This window comes from Bolinopsis microptera, chromosome 2, assembly GCF_026151205.1.
Source record: "Bolinopsis microptera isolate Bmic1 chromosome 2, MBARI_Bmic_1.0, whole genome shotgun sequence".
Lineage (NCBI taxonomy): Eukaryota > Metazoa > Ctenophora > Tentaculata > Lobata > Bolinopsidae > Bolinopsis > Bolinopsis microptera.
The window spans coordinates 4,146,588-4,165,559 of record NC_087073.1 but is presented as its reverse complement, the minus strand read 5'-3'; the positions used below and the strand labels follow the sequence as shown (position 1 = coordinate 4,165,559).

General features: G+C 37.5%; 2 protein-coding genes across 12 annotated transcripts in view; one reads left to right on the top strand and one right to left on the bottom strand.

Moving 5' to 3' along the window:
* Nucleotides 1–17,510, bottom strand: part of LOC134811632 (myosin-2 heavy chain-like) — a 59,410-nt gene extending 41,900 nt beyond the window's left edge. For 5 of the 11 annotated variants that reach the window (XM_063818627.1, XM_063818629.1, XM_063818634.1 and 2 more), the window contains exons 1-17: nucleotides 17,381–17,507; nucleotides 16,987–17,091; nucleotides 15,458–15,720; nucleotides 14,185–14,263; nucleotides 13,934–14,029; nucleotides 13,024–13,095; nucleotides 12,627–12,840; nucleotides 12,280–12,468; nucleotides 11,914–12,090; nucleotides 11,652–11,804; nucleotides 11,396–11,533; nucleotides 11,095–11,257; nucleotides 10,786–10,920; nucleotides 10,466–10,620; nucleotides 10,095–10,139; nucleotides 9,520–9,579; nucleotides 5,749–5,783 (exon numbers count right to left, since the gene is read on the bottom strand). In XM_063818627.1, the coding sequence (XP_063674697.1) occupies nucleotides 5,749–5,783; nucleotides 9,520–9,579; nucleotides 10,095–10,139; nucleotides 10,466–10,620; nucleotides 10,786–10,920; nucleotides 11,095–11,257; nucleotides 11,396–11,533; nucleotides 11,652–11,804; nucleotides 11,914–12,090; nucleotides 12,280–12,468; nucleotides 12,627–12,840; nucleotides 13,024–13,095; nucleotides 13,934–14,029; nucleotides 14,185–14,263; nucleotides 15,458–15,720; nucleotides 16,987–17,091; nucleotides 17,381–17,467 (2,166 nt within the window). In that variant the 5' untranslated portion in view covers nucleotides 17,468–17,507. Of the gene's footprint in view, nucleotides 1–5,748; nucleotides 5,784–9,519; nucleotides 9,580–10,094; nucleotides 10,140–10,465; nucleotides 10,621–10,785; nucleotides 10,921–11,094; nucleotides 11,258–11,395; nucleotides 11,534–11,651; nucleotides 11,805–11,913; nucleotides 12,091–12,279; nucleotides 12,469–12,626; nucleotides 12,841–13,023; nucleotides 13,096–13,933; nucleotides 14,030–14,184; nucleotides 14,264–15,457; nucleotides 15,721–16,986; nucleotides 17,092–17,380 lie in introns of all 11 variants that reach the window. The other 6 variants (XM_063818628.1, XM_063818630.1, XM_063818631.1 and 3 more) reach the window with 2 other exon arrangements.
* Nucleotides 244–1,782, top strand: LOC134811264 (rho-related GTP-binding protein RhoD-like). The gene is made up of 2 exons (XM_063818039.1): nucleotides 244–390; nucleotides 632–1,782. Exons 1-2 carry the CDS (start codon nucleotides 318–320, stop codon nucleotides 1,309–1,311), a joined length of 753 nt encoding a protein of 250 aa, XP_063674109.1. The 5' UTR covers nucleotides 244–317; the 3' UTR covers nucleotides 1,312–1,782.
* Nucleotides 17,511–18,972: the final 1,462 nt, after the last annotated feature.

Sequence of the window (18,972 nt, the reverse complement as noted above, 5' to 3'; positions counted from 1 at the left end):
TCAAAGAAAGAATCCAGGTATTCCAGACGGGTAGCTGGTAAAGTATTTGTTAAGCGGAGTTTGGAGGCGATCCGGATGATTTCCCGGAATATTGGCATGATATATAAGTATCACATTTGTTGTCTTAGCTGCGTAATATTTACGTACAATTGTCTTTTGCCACGCTGTCCGGGTATGACTTTACTTCAACTCAACTTCAATGTCAATATCAATTTGCACTTAACCGCAACAAATACAACACGTGATTTTTAAACATTACTAATTCAAACCATTACTCATAACCATTACTCATAAAGTTTGCTCAGTTTAGTTTGACGATGGCTCATTGCTCGGGAACACTCGCTGTCAGCATCGACTGGGTTAAAGTTCTTACAGACTTGTTTTGTCCAGGTGAGTTTTGGAGTTACCAATTAGGAAGTTAACAATTTTGGAGTTACCTTTTTAATTAACCAATTCAATTTAGATACGATCAATCCTGTTAGTATGGGGATGATTCTCAAAATAAAGATGGAATAGCAGTTCTTAAATTAGTATCTTGTTAGATTAGAAATTTGCCAATACTATCTTTCCAGAACGATGTCAGTCACTTTTAATTGACAATTAAAATAATTAACCAACGCAACTCTCTCAGAATTAAGAAAACCGAAGATAAACAGATTCCGTTTCCAAAGCCAGAAGGTGGTCTCGGCTAACTGCCTGATAATTGGAGGACCTGGTTCAGGGAAAACCTCTCTCTCATACTCTTACGAAACAGGAACGTTCCTCAACCAGAACCAGCCCTCCGAGCTGATAGTACAGAGAACGATAGAGAAGCGAGGTAAAACTTTGCATCTTCGGCTCATCGACACTGGGCCCGTGTACAGTATCCTGGAACTCGGTCCTAAACTCATGTCAGCCATAGACGTTATAATTTTCTGTTTCGACGTTTCAGATAGAGGCTCCATGGAAACCGCGTTGAACCTTTTGAGCTATATTGAGCTCCACTCTACAGACTGCATGTGCTGCGAATCATATTGTGCAACTAAAAACAAAGTTCCTAAACTGGTTGTGGTCGGAAACAAGGCGGATCTCAGAACAAATCAGGAGAAATTATTCGAAATGTTCGACTCGAAGAAGACTCTGGTCTCACGGATGGAAGGCCAGTCGTTTTCAGAGGGACTGCGAGCGGATCTTTATCACGAGGTGTCCGCGTTATACCATGACGGGGTGGACGAACTATTCGACGAGATTCACAACCTGTTTTTTCCGACGATCTTGGAAAGATTTCACGATCTTTCCAAGAAGATCAGCATGCCCCTTATTGTGTTGTGAGACAATGACTTGTCTGCAGTTCAGACTAAACTTCAGAATCTTCATTGATCGAACTTCAACGTACCAGTTGCTACTCGGCCGAGTACGCCGCAGACCTTTGATCTCACAGACTTACTTCGGCATAGAATTCCAAAAGACTCAGCTGGACATAACAAGTTTGAGTATTACAGACTCTTATAGTTATACAACCGGCGGTTACCAGCAGTATTTTGCAGAGTTTCCAGCTATTACCAGTAGCATTTAGGTAATAATCCGGGTTTTAATATTTGAATTTTAAAGTTGTATTTTGTATTTGATTTTGACTGCCGTTAAATGAAGAACGAACCACGCACCAGGAAAAGTAAACAGTGCACAATTCATTTCTTCATTTTGGGGCAGTCCGTTGACTAAACTAGTACTAGTTTTCACAACTTGTAACTTGTAATTGTAAATATATGCTTGCAAATTGGAATGAATTCACATTTTTTTGAAGTTCTTGCTTTAATTTGTTGATTCCACATCTATATTATAATAGTGTGGATAAAGTTATCACAGAATAACTCGCAGAGAGTATCAAATGGATAGCAACATCAAATATAAACGTTGCTCACCCAAGCACTTATTTTGGCCTTAATCCTTATCACACAATTCTGTAGATGTATCGACTACAGATTCGCTAAAATCACAATCATTTTATTTCACCCTCACACCTCCATTTTGTTACTATTCAAATCAAAGTGAGGACAATGCAGAGTATAACAAATATTGAGCATTAAGTCATGGCAAGAAAATTATATTTATTTCATTTCTGAGTAGACAGAGACTGAGGATGAAAACGATATTTTCAGGTCACTGGAAAACCCAAATGAGATTTTTAACTAGAAATAAATGAGATGCACAAGTTTTCATTAAAGATACACACAAACTAAGATATACATAAACTACTGTAGATACAATATAAAATTCAATAACAACCAAAACGATACAATTTACACAAACTTAAATTTTCAACTTGAACTTAAAATAAACGATGTAGAAATAACATATAATTCAAGAACGCTCTCAATTGCTATTCATACCTAAAACTATTTCTATGTATTGTTACTTAACAATTCAATAACTCATTCAGGAGCTAAAGCTTACTAATTCTATCTTGGATTCTTACTCAAGCGCCACAATTATACTCTAAAGTATAAATCACTTCTATTTCTTATTAAATCTAATTTAAAGTACACAAGCTCGAGCGTGTTTTAAACGAGAAATCAAACTGGAATCTGCATTATAATATGTACTACAATGAATGGAGAATGGAATTCGTATATCGTCATTCCTCGGACAGGTGGAATGAAACAGTGAACAGTGAGTAGTGAACTCGTTCCATGCCAATCCATACAAAAAGTCAAGAGTTGACTCAAGTTGTTAAATCATAAGACTATCTTAGCTAAATTTGACTCCCTGTCCTTGGGTACATTGCAGTGTATCCTTCCGCTTGATTCTAATTTTATATCTACGGTTCACATTTTTGAAAACTCTCTTTAATATGCTTCTTATTAGTGTCACCATTTTGTTTATTTTAGTTGAAACTTTTACTCTCATCCCTGAGTGTGTTTGGTGAAGGTACATAGAAATTTAAGTAATTTAGGAGAGGACAAGGGGAGCTAAATAATAACAGGGAATCCCTAGGAAAAATGCGTAAGCATCGAGTCCGCAAAATGTACAGAATTATTTGACGGAGGATTGTTAAAATTTGCAGACCAATAAAAGGGCTAATTGAATGATTAAATTGATCTTACTAATAGTTGATGCTGGTATTCGAATAAGAAGCAGAAGTGGTAAACTTATCCGTGCAAACTAATAGTAAAACTACTGTATTTTAAAGATTTTTTAATTTGAGCACTTCAATTTACAGGTACCTTCTTTTAATTTGTTAATCTAAGAACAACAAGTTCACGTCTGTTTATTGTAAATGTATGACGATACGCCTACATTATAGCGGCTACACATTTCTGTTCCTGCTAGTTCAGCAGTTTCTTTCTAGGTAATTTCACTTTCAACATAAGCGGGGTGTGAGTGATATAGTAATTATTTCATATGTGATCAACTTTGAACTTGCTATACAACTACAAGTTGTACTCAATCGCCGTATTTTCAAGACCATTTAACTTTCATTCGGATACCCTAACCATCACACCACCTCAGACAACGGAATTATATTTTTAATCACCAGTCAATATCATCTCAAACTGGGACTTTAAGTTGCGTCAAGAGATTAAATATGCTTCTCCAAAAATAAACGTACGACTCCTCTCTCTCTGTTCGTTTAATATTAATATCAACAATAACACGCGTCACGCACATACTGATATTATTTGCACGTCTCACTAATTATATCTACAAGAGCACGCTTTATCAACACCGATACGTAATATGTACATTAAACACGTATTAATACTTTTATTTTATATTGACCCTATCAAAAAGTTCCACACTCGTTTTGCACGTACATGCAATTCACACGAAAAAATACAGACAATTTCCCACACACATCGTCCAGACTCGCTCTCTCTCTTGCTCTCTTTCTCACCACCCTTTCTTGGAAACTCTCCGCACAGCTACCGGTACTTTGAATCGGTTAACACGCAGGTAGCAGACATCTACCTCGATCTGTGGAGGATACGCTCAATTACCGGAATGATAGTAAATTCTTTAAAATTCCAAGTTCCAAGTAAACTTTACTCCAGTCATATTCCGGGTAACGCTTCTAATTTTTCGATTTGTCAGCAATGTTTTATTTTAAGGGGATTGTTGTTAATATTTAATTGTTTTATTTAATGTTGTACGTGGACTCAATTAATAATTCTGCTCATCATCCGGATCTCATCGGCCGGGTTTAACCCGGATAATTTTAGTAGGAGAGGGATAGAAACAACCGACTTATATAAATGTGAGTTACACTGGAGAGCTGTATAACAGTATTCGTGATTTAATAGACTAAGAGCTGAAAAGAAGGAGAATTAGTTTGATCTAATACAGTTTTACTGCACTAGTCACTACTATAAATCAGCTGATGATTCCTAGAAAAATAGTCTTTTGGGCTGATGTGGGTTTAAATCATATGATGCGCTACGTTTAGTGATTGACTGGGCAGATTTTGGCCGGTGACGGGGTGACCCTTTTGTTCGCTGGCACTACATGTATAAGGCCATTTTTAGCCGGCCCGAGAATTTTAGTGGTCTGGAGCAAATTGATTTGCCTTTCGATTAACAAGAAAATTGTAATATTTATTAAAATTATCGATGGTTTATTAGATCTCATTTTGAAACCTAAAGAAACAAAACGGTCAACATCTCTGATGTTTATAAACAATCGGTATCTATATCAATCGGTTAATAAATTAAGTTGTCGACTAAAACTTAGGTTTTCCCGGGTAGAGCTTCAGCTATTTTGGCGCCCAATCAAGTCTACATCTTGAGTTTTCATCGAATTTTGCAATACCTCATCGGACTTTATATTATTTGAACGGACGTTACCGTATGTGGACGCTGGATGCCCTAGCGTTCATATTCAATATTTAGTCTGTTAAAATAAATTATGTCCGTTTACGATCCGTTGAAGTCAAAGTCCGTTCAAAATTTTTCCCAAAAGTATTCTACAAACTAATTATCCAGGATATGACTACTTCTTACTAAGTAAGAAGTTACTTTCGGTCAATTTCAATTCCTATCAGAACAAACGATTCAACAAGTTTTGGCTAAATCACATACGGATGATGATTAATCACTCTACACTCGACTGTCACGTGACTTTTTAACACGTTCTCACCGTCTCACGGTGGCCCTGAATTGTGAATGACTATTCGAAATCGAAACCCTAACCCTATAATCTGATCCCACCCGGCCCTAACCCTAACCCAATTCATAACTGAAGCATATACTGAAACCCTAAACTAGAGACAGTTTTTCACCGATATCTCGACAGGGGAGCATTTTAACCCTATGTCATGTGGGGTGATTCGAAATCATCGTTTGAAAATACATCGATTCAGGTTGGTTTCAACTGTCGGCCGTCGGAGGCCCTTTTTTTAATCTCGAAGATCGAGTGTAGAGTGATTTAGGCTTAGCACGCTCGACCACATTAATATTATGCATTATGGCATCACTTTCTTCGGCTTCCTCGTTCAGTCACCAAAAATATGAAAAGATTCATCCCATATACCAAAACTATCCATTGTTAATGTTATGTTAAATTCTGCGAAATGCCTGAATGTGATCCAGGGTGTTCCAGCATATTGCGCGCGCAAAATTCTGAGAAATGAAAAAACAGATTTCAGTTTTAGATAACTGTAAGATTAAGAATGAAGGAAGTCAAATTTAGGATTACGTGTATTTCTAAAGAAATAGTTAATATTTCTACGGAACCGCTTTCTAAGGAACCTATTTCTGCGAATTGCAAACTGACCTGGTAATATTGCAGCCGACTCTCCATCCCATTACCTGAAAGTAAGATTCAAAGATATCACAGATAATGTACACAATTCTTGAACCTATTTGGAGGTTTTCATCAAACTTTAATCGAAGTCGGAAGAAATACCATAACTTGGGACCGACTTGAATTTGAACACTCAGAAAATCATAAATTGTTCTCAAAAACTCAACTTCAAGTAAAGCTCAAATATAGCTAATGCTCATATCTTCTGATAAGATCAAGCAAATTTATCCACTAACGTCTAATAAATTACTCAGTATCTCCCATCTTCTCATGATGAGACACATGAATCACCATCATTTGGCATCCTATTTATTGCGACACCACACACCAGTTATAGAGGTTAATTTCATTAACCAAACTCGATAACTAGGTATAAGGTATTAAAACCAAGCGATTGCCAGAGAATTTACTTCATCGTATGTAGTTGGTAGTACATTAATTTTATGTTATATGTTATAACTTGTAATTGATGAAGCTGAATTTCGATTTAAAAGAGGTTGTTTCATGTTTGACGGTTACAGCAGCGGGTTGATCAACTTGGCACTCAGCAATCTCTGCCACCTTAGCGATATATATTCACTTTGAGGCAGAATATCATGATTTTTGGGACTTTTTGATGAAGGGAGGAAGTAGTAAGAGGAGCCAAATATTTTTGCAGGGAGGGAAATTTGACGCTTAGACCTCCATGTTCAGGGAGGAATAAAGACAGAGAATGAAACCTACTGGAATTAGTACAGGGTGTTTTTACATATTTACTTTTTTATTGCTAATACTCCTAATACCAGTTTGTTTCAAATAAACTCTGTAAAATGTTATCGGTAGCGCTAAAATCGAATAGTGGATCCTAATCCTGGATTTGGTAAGTCGCGATGACCACCATAGCAACCACAACCGGTTCACTAGCAACACGTTTTTCTTTAGAACAGTTTCTTGCACAAATTGAAGAAATATACATTCTTCCTCCGGGTCTCATGTGTACATACATTCATTTTTGTGTAGGTGATAAATCTGATAATATACGCTACAAATTCTTTACAACTTATCACCTGTCGGGAAGTTGAATTCAAGATCCACCATTTACCACTACCGACAACCTTTTACAGACATAAGGGGTCGTTTACATTTTACGTTTTCAATGATGGAGGAAGAGGATTTCTAAATGATTGCGCTAGTGTAATTTTAACACAATACTGCTATCTGTAAAACAGATTACGGAGAGAGGGAGAGGGGAATTAGCCAAAAAGTGATTACGTATTATTTGAACGACCCCTAAGAAACTATTAGTATTACAAGGCTATGTTCTTAAACTCATCATTGGTGGACAATGGACGGACATGACTTCTTTCTGATAAGTGCAATGAAAGGAAGAATACAAAGGAGTCAGTGCTGCCAAAAGGGATGCAGATAGCGACGCATTATTTTCAATCGGTAGCTGACATACATGTGTGGTGATGTATATGAAACGGAGAGAAAAGGGTGTTACATAGATAAAAAGACCCCAACATTGAAGCATAATCGCATGTCGTTGCTGAAAACAATTACCCAGGAAATTTAACAGGTTGGATGTAAACCTCAGTGAGGTTGGATGTAAACCTCAACGAGGTTTCTATGCTGTTGTTCTGTCGGAGCTTGCCAAGCTGATACACATGCTGCCGTACACTCGTCACACAATTTAAATGTGAAAACATTGCCTCACACTAACTTTAGTAGACGCTGAAAAAACTCTTTAACAGAAACCAGTTAAAATACTGATATTCTACACACTTTTATAAAACTAAATGTTCAAAAAAGCAACAATCATTAATGCAAAGAAGATGTCTTGAAACTTTTTTTACTCAGGCTGAGTTCGTTATGAAAACCTCAAACATTTCAAATTCATAAAACTTAACTCAAACTCGTCCATTACATATTTTTACGGAACAGCTAAGAAAACAAAAGACAAATCATAGCACCGAATCTCGGTTAACAAAGATACAAAAGAGGCACAAAAGAGCTATCTGTCACCAGTCAGTGTCCAGTGTTTCAATGATACATATCTAATATCTATCCTGGCTCCAAGCTGACTTCAAACAGAGCTACTGGTCACAAGGGTGTAGTGAGTCGGATCTCATATCAGATCTCAGATCATGTGATTTCATGTTGCCATGGTTACCGACCAGTACCAGTACCAGTACCGGTTCCTTGCCAGAAAGAGCTCACATAACTGGTGATGCCCTTAAACCGTGACTTGATAGATCCTGAAAGAAGAATAAAGGCTAGTGCTTTGACAAGGGCATATCTTTACTGTGCTCTGAAGTATGTCTGTCTGTCAGTCAGTACGGTCGTCAGTCAAAAGTACAGATAGCGTAAGTGCGACAAGAATTAGGCGGTAAATTTTTATGCTTTGAGATGATGCGAGAATGCTGTGTTGTCAGTCAGCGTCGACAGCCGAACAAAATAAAGAAGAGAAGCCTTCAAATGCAATAATGACTGGAACAGGCAAATTTGAGTCAGTTAAATCTCTCATTTTAAAAATATAAGCACATTACAGAGATAAATGCACGGACAAAAATGTCAGAGCATAGTTTTCAGCTCAAATTTTGCGTCAAAAGTTAAATTAAACATTTAACACATATTTGTCCAATAGAATTTAATTATTCTTACACAGATCCTGATTTACTTGATTCTTACACAAACATGTTAAAACACTTAACAATTACAATTAACACAGAATATGTATCAGCTTGGCAACGTCACGAGTGTGAATTCTTGTCCCCAGTATAAAGTTTCAGCAACACCAAACATGCACGGTGTACGAGAAAAAGACAAGGGAGAGAATGTTAGATAAAGGTGCACGCCTCGGTTGGAATGATTGAGAGTAGTGCTCGCTGAGGAGGGGGACACGCTCTCTTCACTCTTACCTACTGTGATCATCATGTGATCTACTCCACACCCCAGGCGGGCTTCCGGTAGTGCCGGACCGGCGGGATGGGAGTCAGCTTATACAAATCAATAGCGGCACGAGCCGTGGAGGGTTCCCGACCGCGGGGCACTGTCTTCCGCCGGTACCCGGTGGTGCCTAGTGCTGTTACGTCATCAGTATACGGATACCAATATTTGACAGGGCTTGTTTTGCAATAAGTGGTAAGTCTATGACGGGTTGACTTAAGTAATACGTTAATATTTGAGTAACAGAACTGGGTTAGCCAGTGGCCAAATGGAAAGCTGATTTTTGTTAAATCAGTAAAAGGTCGCCATACCAGAGCGAAAGCAGGGACGATTAGGGTGAAGTAAAAGTAACATGCCTCAACAGATTACAAGGAATGACAGAATCAGACGAACAAATTGTCTGGGTTTGATTGGAGGTTTGTTTTAAATCAAATACGATAATCAGATCTTGACATACCACTGAACATGCAAAACAAGCTCAAAGGGAATAAGGGCCGAGGTATTTCATGAACGGTCAAGACGGTTCAATTGTTATCTACATTGAAAACTATAATCAGGCAAAGTTGGGAAAGTAAATAAATGTTTTTCGGGAGAATAAGGTCTCTTATTCCCTGTGAAGCCTTCACAGGTTCATGCATGTTCAGCAAAAACTTAACAGCATCTAGCAAGGCCTTGAGCTGCGAACTGCGGTAATATTCGTGCTGTTCCTATAGAATAGGGATCTGCTTGACAGTGAGGTAGCAAGCCAGCTAACTTCATGTAAACTGAACAGCTACTTTACTAGGTATTGGGGGTGGAGGAATTTATAGTTACCTTGCCGATTAATTGGACTCTCGCACTGGTCTGGTCTTGGAGACGAACTTGCAGATTCAACTGAAAGAAATTATGGCGTTAGAGTTGCATTTAAACTGTGATAACAGTGTTAATTTAAAATCGTATAAAATCGTATCGGAGTTCATCTAAACAGCCTCAGTTAAACGAAAAAGTCAAGTTTTTGAGAAAAAGCACAACACGGATATAATTAAACGAGCGTACATAGCTTCATGAAGAAAGTACAGAAGAACTTCACGAGAGAAAGTACATTTCAACTTCTTGATTAATTTCATGAACAGATTTAGACTAAAGTGATGGAAAACATCACGTTTTTTAGAAAACAACACAAAATAAGTTGAGATAATTCATGACACACTCAAAAGCCCTTGGGAGCCTCTGTGTTTTTCAGGTTTTTTGGTACATCTTTAATCTTTATTCCATCATAAAAGTCGCAGCTTTTAAAATGTTGTTTTTAGCACGAGTTGAATGAACACATTACACAAGCATGAAGGCATGCAGTAAAGGTTACCAGGCCAGTGTATAGCTTGTGGTAACCATAGATACATGCAACCTACCCTTCCTATGTGATCTTGGAGGAGGCCTCGGCACCACCGCGCTCCCTAAAGAAGAGGTTCTCTTACTAACTACGGAGTGGTGCAGCGCCCCCACGCTGCGTCGCGCTGCAAGCGGCGAGAACGGTCGCTGGGGTCCCGCCGTTGGAGGCGGTGTCGGGGCTCGCGGTGGCGGGGGCGTGGAGGACCGCCATGGAGGGGGGCTCGGCACATGCGACATAGAGTCGAGGATATCCACGCTAGTACCCACACCGTCTATAATATCGGGCAACATATGCAATACTAAATTTCGTTATAAACACGAAACTACAAAAAAGGAACATTAAGTAATTGAGACGTTTCTCTAGAAATGAAAAATGAAATTGATATCCTACCTTTGTTAAGAATGACACTAGAGGAGGAAGCGCCAGGGTGATCTTCAGGAGCCAACTCATACTGCTCATCTGCCTCACTCGTGTCATCAAATGGATCATCTACACGAAGTGTGGTCGTACCCATCGTGTCTAACTCTTCCTCTTCGCAAGCCTCTCTGAGGAAAAGTGAAATTTTAGATACATATCAATGCGAACAAGCTGCCCACAATGAAAGTAAATGAATCCTTATTGAACAGTGGCCTATAAAACACATCCTGGCAGATAGCACTACGTATGACAACTCAATCAATTCCTAGATTAAACGAATATTGATAACTAACCGGTAAGAGTTGCGTCTCTTAGGAGGGGGTGAGATGGTCGTGTTGATGTCGGGTTTAGAGTCAGATTTAGAGTCATCTGTCACTGACAACTCCTCTGATGCACTGCCTAAACTCAACTCAACATCGTCCCCGTCCCTGTAAACAATGCAAATATATTACAATTGTGGTAAAAAGAACCGCTCAGATAACCACATAAAGCAGCCGATTGCAATATTTAAATATAATAATCTGTGTTTACGTACTTTTATAACTTCAGACTGAACCAATAAGGAACTAGCTTTTAAAAGCCGCAAAATATGCAGGAAATACCTTTCTGTTTCTTCTCGGAACTTTACGCAAGAACTTTTGATATCATCAAGAGATTCGATTAGCGCCATGGCGTGAGCGATAGACCCCTCAAAAGCGTTAGAATTTGACCACGGTCGTGGACCCTCCCTTCTTCCTTGTCTTAGAGATCGATATCTCTTGTCCCCTGAAATTATATCGTACTAGGCTAAAGCATTCGGTTATTTTGAACAATACAAAATTTCAACAGGAATAATAATATTATGGAAGGACATTCTTTCGCTATTTTAACTTTCAAGATTGATAACTAAGTATGTCTCCGTACCAGCGGTAAATGAGGAAGAGAATATATCCGATTTGGAAGACGACGGAGAAATAGCGTCGAACCATTTCTCTGTTTGAGACATTGAGTCTTTGATGTTGACGGTGTTCATTTGGTTTTCTTGATCCTCATTAGACAGTTCTAAAGGAGGAATCTTGAGGATTTGTGACATATGCTGACAAAAAAGACTTCCCCGTAATCATTAAAAAAAAATTTGAAAAATGAAAATTTGTATTATTACTAAACAAATTCCACCAACCTCTGCTGCCAGGATCACGTGCATTGGGCTCAGTGTTAGTGGAAGCCTCGCTGAATTGTATGTCAACCGAGACCTCACAAGAGGTTGTTTTGGTTTCAGTTTCCACAACCACAGTCGTATTGGGCGATGATGCAGTTCCAGCCTCTACCTCCTCTGGAAAGATTTGGCGCATGGCTATTAACTATTCAAAAATAACTCAAATTTTAATAGATTAAACGTCAACTTCTACCAAACAAGAAAAACGTAACCATAAGATAATTACCGCGAAGTTTGATAAGCTCTTCTTCTAATCGATAATTCTCGTTTTTCAGGAATTCATTCTTCTCGACCACTGCCTCGAGCTCAGCCTTCTTCTCATCGGCAGACTCTAAGCTAGTCTTTAAAGTGTCGACATCGCTTTGTAACGAAGTGATCTGCGCTTCGTGAACTTGAGCAACATCTGAAACCATCAGTAAATTGTAAAATCAAGAATAGACATTAGTGCTCGTTGGACCGAATGTTGTGATCCACATTGTCAGTGTACACGTATGAATCTAACAATAATATAGGGGTAACAGAGGTGTAAAATATCAGCTGCTGAGAGAACTTCACAACATTGCAGGAATCATACTTAAAAAAGACGCCTCACCTTCGAGTTGCTTCTCCAGCTCGCTCCTCTGCTCCTTAAGTTCGGTATTACTCTGGGTCATTTCCTCAAGCTTCTTGTTGAGCTCCTCCATAGCCTCCTTGTGCTCTACTTCAGTTGTTTCAAGAGAATTCTTGAATTCTGCTTCCTTTGTTTCTAATTCAGTCGTTCTCTTTCGAAGCTCGTCTTGAACTGAACAAAGGTTTATGCTGGTTTATGCCCGTATTATAACTTGTGCCCGTATGGTAGCTTATAAACACATGGTGTCATTGTGATGAAAAGTGATTCTACAAAGAAATTGAGAGAATACTGCTTTTTTTCGATGAAAATAAAACAGTACAATTTCAAACCTTTGATAAGCTCAGCTTGCGTCGATTCGTGAAGATTCTTGTGATGGCTAACTTCGATTCTAGCAGTGGTTAAAAGGTTTTCTAAATCGGCACATTTTCGGCCAACGTCAGACTTTTCGAGGCAGATTGCCCGCAAACTGTCCTTTGCGTGGATCTGATAGTCATGTTTCTCATTTTCAAGCTGGATTATTTTGTTCTGATCTTCTGTTGGGTTCTGAGTACAATAAAAATGTCAGTTATGAATAAAGTAATAGGGTGGTTTTAAGAGATCTAGATGATTCAATTTCGACACGACTACAACCAAATTTTGCTGATGATCTAAAAGCAAACGATTACTGTCTCAATAAACAAATTGAAGTTTGTGACAGATGATCTAATGAAGGTAAAAATTACTTACTCTAGTAAATATTTCAAGTTGATTCTCAAGAAGCTCGATACGAGCCAATAATTTATCTTCTTTTATAAGAGCCTGAAATGATGTTACCAGTTACATTATTTAGTTGTATACTACAAGAGTTTAAGTGTTAATTAGTTTGATTGACGTATTTCTATAAAACAGCATGCAAAATATTTTAATTCCGACCGCGCCCAAATACAAACAAAATACGGAAAACAATCGTGTGCTCTTCGCAAGCCTAAGACTTTAACTTTTAGCGCAAAAATGTCTCCGCGCGTTACGTAATATACGAACCAAACGCCTGACAATTTCAGACTTCTTCACCATGTCTTCGGATCTTCACGAAGAAAAAGCAGTGATCATCCAAAGCTTTTATTTTCAACTGCTGGCCAACAATTTTGGACCATACTAGTCCCCAATTTTAAGCTCCAACACAATTCATTACCGTACTAAGCGAATCAGGGGCTGACATACTACAATCTAAATATAACTCGAAGCAACGAATTAACAGTTCGACCAGTTGGGCAGTTGCAGTATACGTTGCTAGGCGGGGAGAAAATGTCATTAATTACCCGCGCTTGATGCAATGTACTAACTCAGAGCACATAGTTGACAGTCACAGCCATATACAAAATTACTTTTCGTAAATAAATTTAGGATGTCCCTTGGCCACTAGAATGTCCCCTGGCCACTAACTTAATTTTGAACGTCCTGTAACCCATGTTATTTGACAGGGAGCAAGACTGAATAAAATTAACGTTTAATACGCTCAAAATCAGGTTAAATAGGGACATATCCTGATTTTATTTGATAGGAAATGGGGCCTTTATTTCGCTGGGGATTTGATCCCCGTAAATTGTTCGAGTAAAACATGAACTAAAAACATAAACTAAAAACATAGCCAACTCACTTGCCAGCCTAATTCTGCAGCTTCAATAGCTATTCCTAATCTACCCTCTAACTCTTGTAATCGTGTGTGCAACAGATTCTCTCTGTTAACTGCATTCTGAAATTGTGTGTTCTCAAGCTGGCACCAGGCCTTGCTTAGCGCATCCAATCACATCAGTCTATTCAAACGAGAGCCGATTAGAGACAATGGTGAATAGTAAGTTGAACTTCAAATTATGTAGTCTTAAAAATGTAGCGGTCAAAACTGCATACCTTTATGGCAGCGTGTAATTCTAAAATATCTTGATCTTCGTCGATGTTGTTCAAGGTCTCTGAGCTGGAAGACAGCGATCTGAAAAAGAAGATGAAGTTTGGCAACATTCCAATGCGAAATAACGTGCTATTAACTATACTGCAAGAATTCTGACATGTACAACTATCGATGTTGAATTCCGTACATCTGAAATATGCACGTAAATGGTAAAATTTAAAATATGCACACAGTCGCCGATTGACAAGGGGAGGCGCCGACTCTACTTACGTAGCACTAGTATAAATTATAACAGTTTATCAATATACCCCTGCCGACAAAACAGAGAACAGCTACAATAGTAATTACTGGGCCACATTTGGGAGTCTCTTGTTGAATGTTGAGTAATTATATATCAGATCCGTAACAGATCTATATTAGATTTTTAGTTTGAATCTCATTTTTAGTCTTGAATCTCATTATAAGCAGTTTTCTAAAACGACACTGTACACAAGTGATGGACTACATAATTTCATCAGATCTCTTGATTCCCGATAAATTGCAATTTGCGTTCAGAAGCTGTAAGTCAGCCAGTATCCAGCATGTGTCATCAATTACAAGAATCATGACACACTAATTCGATGTTAATTCATTTTAAATCACACCTTGTACAACAGCCATTACTGAGCACTATTTTCCCCGTTTCTCCCGTTAACACCAAGTTTCAAATACATAAGATTTGTACATCACACATTCACAAGTAAAACTTATCAGGTCTATGTCGAGAGAATAGAAAATTGTACTGTACAAGCATGTAGCAACATGGACTTCAGTGTAGATTGAGTGTCAGGCTTAATGAACATTAATCAAATTCATATTGAGTGAACAAAAGGGATTGCAATATGTGTATTAGCACTATTGTGTTTGTAATTGCCTCGAAATCATGAACGTGCATTGCGCAGGAAGTGTGAGAAAATTTATTTAATTTAACATTCAAAAATCTTACATCGATGTACATATTATTATCAAATTAAAAAACACTTTTCCGTTGATTGATTAAAGGCGAGGCCACATTTACCCCAGCTTGCTGACTCATATGACACTATGGTATTGGACAATACAGAGAGCATTTTCAAGTGGGCACAATAAGTAAATAAGTGATTTAATTTTGTTTTACTCAAGGCATCTAATATATGAGATACGCAAGATTCTCACCAAAGACGTAAATTGTGTCAAAAACTAGGCTCGCTTCCTGGTAAGTACAATTGTATGTAAAATACAAACAAAAACACTAACCGTGAATTTAACATTGGATTGTTGATAACATAGTTAGGATTAGGTAACATCACGTCTGGTATGATGACAGTTGCTTTTGCGATGATACACCCGTGAGTAATGGGATTTCCACCGTCCTTCTTCTTCGCTTCCATAACATCAACCCCAAACTGAATCTCGTCCCCTGAGCTTATTCTGAACGGTTCGCTTTCCTCGCCGCCGCGTGATAGTCGTGTGTTGTTGATGAAGGTTCCGTTACTGCTCGCAGTGTCTTTTATCCAGATCTGAGGGTGTTACATAAGGGTCAAAGGGTGTTACATAAGGGTGTTACACAAGGGTGTTACACAAGGGTGTTACACAAGGGTGTTACACAAGGGTGTAACACAAGCGTGTAACACAAGCTAGTTACACAAGGGTGTTACACAAAGGTGTTACACAAGGCCAAGGGTTAGCTTAATTTACTAGATTAGCTCGATAATTTGCTGATTTGCAAAGGTGTTATAAACTTAGACTATGTACGAGTGATGACAACAATAATGATTTGCAGTATAAAAGTTAGCTCCAGAGCCAGTCTAAACTAAATCCATGTAAAATGCACAATGTTTGTAATTAACACTCTGCATGTAAAATGCACTCTATTTGTGTTCTAACTTCTACACTCCGCTGCATGCAGATAATGTAAATGTTTACTCGGTTGCGTGCAGTGGGGCTAGCACGAAACATGAGTAGTACACATTATACATCACTACATTTACTGGTAGCAGCTTATTAACAAGAGTTATATATAACTATTATAATATATAAGATCAGTACACGCGTACAAGCGTACGTAGGAAGAAGGGAGTTACAGGTTAGAGATAGCTTACTAGGGCTTCGCTTGTGTTGTGTACTGTGTAGAGTCGTATATAATACTAGTACACACCTTAGTTTCAAGTAAATGAACTATAATTGTCTGTATATATACTACTCTCTGTACGAACTAACTCTATGATTTGATGAGAAATGCCCACCAGAATCTCGTTGAACACTATGCATGTTTACAGGGTACAGTAGTTAGAGTATCAAGTTACATTTACATTCTCCACAGTCCTGTAGCACTCTCCGCAACTCATATGTGCAGTTATTCGTTGTGTTTATTTAACAATGATTAATAATTATAAAAAGAGGTCGGTTCAGTGTACAGATAAGAACCATTATTTGGCATGCAGGCTAATACAATGCAACTATTTGAAGACACGTACTTCGCACGTATGTTTAATAAACAAGCAAATGTAACAAATAATTCGGTTTTATGAACTCGGAACAGATGATAAACCTATGATTGAAACCTCCGGCTACTATAACCATTATATGACAATATTATGCACATAGCATATGTTACACGACAATAGCAGATTAGGTTATAGTAATTTGCTAATCAACACAACAGAGTACGTGTTTAAACTTAAAACATTCTGTTCCACTTCTTCAGCATTTTTCAAGTCTTAGTTTATTTGCTTTGCTTACATGTTAAAATACCAATATCAAAAGGAAGTTATTACAGTACTGACCGATCCATCCTGGTACCACAAAACAGCATGACTTCGGGAGAGAACTTTACAATCGAATATGGCATTGTCAGGGGATGTCTTACATCTGGCTACACTTCTACCAACCTGATGAAGGAAGTAGAATGAAAATAGTGTTGAAAGTACACGTTCATTCTAAATCAGAAATCATTTAAAATCATGTCGTTAGGATGCTATGTATAATGTATATTCTATATGCAAGTCGACGTTTAATCGCCATCCGAAATGCAAGCAATTAATATAGACATTGATAAACTGTTACAACCTCATTAAGCTCATGATTTGATTTCTAGTTATCTTGAACACAAACTAAGACGTTAAATCAGAATTGTATTGTTCATGATCATAACTCTATTTAGAGTCGAAATCGTCTTACCTTGACTTCTTCAAAAACTTCGATCTCCCGTCGCTCAAATCGATGTGATCTTGCACAGGGAATGAATATTACTTTTGGCATCTGCATGACTGCACTCTTCTTCTGATGCGGTACTTGTGCCCTACATTTTCCTATCAATGATCAGATTAAAATATTTTGGGTAATGATTATAAAAACAAGTATAATACAATCATTATTTACTTAAGGTGGAATTTCGTTTAGTTTAACTAGCTTTACTTATCAATCTAAAATAATAATAATAATAAAATTTGGTAGCTTAAACACAAACTCTAAGCCCAGTGGATAAACCACAAAACTTATGCTCTATTGTGTGAAACAAAGATACTAGATCAAGTTAACTATCAAGGAGTGTATGCATAGGACATAAAAAGTTTTGGAACGAAGATGACATGCTTATGAAGCGAGCTAACAGTCTAATTGCTAATGAGTTCAAAAAGATCATGACATTAGGTTGCATCCTAAACAGTTTAAGCAAATAACATAAAGTTATACTGTCAATTAATCGCTCATGCCATAACTTTTCTTAAACAGGTGAGTTTTTAATAATGTTTTGAACAAATCAACATCAGAACAAGTCTTAATTTCGATTGGTAGTTGGTTCCAGATTTTTGGAGCAACAGTCTGAAACGCTCTTGGGTGCGATCTTGTAGATCCAACAGGTAGGTGTAAGGAGGAAGTTCTTCTGCTACTCGAACTAACAAATGTTACTAGATCACACAGATATGCAGGCGCAACACCATTGACTGCTTTGAAAATCAGTAAACATAACTTAAACTCAATCCTCTCCTTCACCTTGATAGCTTTACTTATCAATCTATTATCCACAAAATAAGATGGCCATGCCGACTCATACACATTATATGGAATTATCTTAGAAATTGAACTTAAATAATGTTAAAATAGTATTACTCGGACTTTCAACTGATAAACATTGAAAAGAATGTTTTTATTAAAGTATCAAATATATTATAAACCAACTGGAAACAGACTAAAAACTGTTTAAAAATGTATTAAAATAATATCATTACAATCTGTTTCTGAGCAAAGCTAAGTGCACTATCTATAAGATCAAGTCACTGCTGAGATACTACCCTTATAATATCTATTTACACATTTCATTTCTCATTTTTACAACATTTGTTTTATTACCCTTTGCTTTGGTAAATTCAGATAAGTATCAAAAACAGACAGATAGAAATTGGTAGGAAACAAACAGAAATTGGCGATGTGTTCATACATGATTTCAAAAGTTTGGTTGTGGGACAAGTGGTCCAAACAATATATGCCATGCAACTTCTTTTGACAATCCTCCTATCACAAATAACAAAACAGTATACAAGTTGATTAAAAAGAATAAATAGCTCCAATAAAAATCCAATAATTTCTTGCAATTCACAATCAAACAATAAATACTGGAAAGGTATAGGCTCCCATGCATTCACTTTGGTTATCTCAGCTATGGTGCGACGAGCAAAATCCTGGCAGTTACCATGAATGATGTCATATGAACGGTACAGCTCATTTTTCATAAAATGAATGAAATCTTTTTTTTTTTCTTTTTTTTTTGAAAT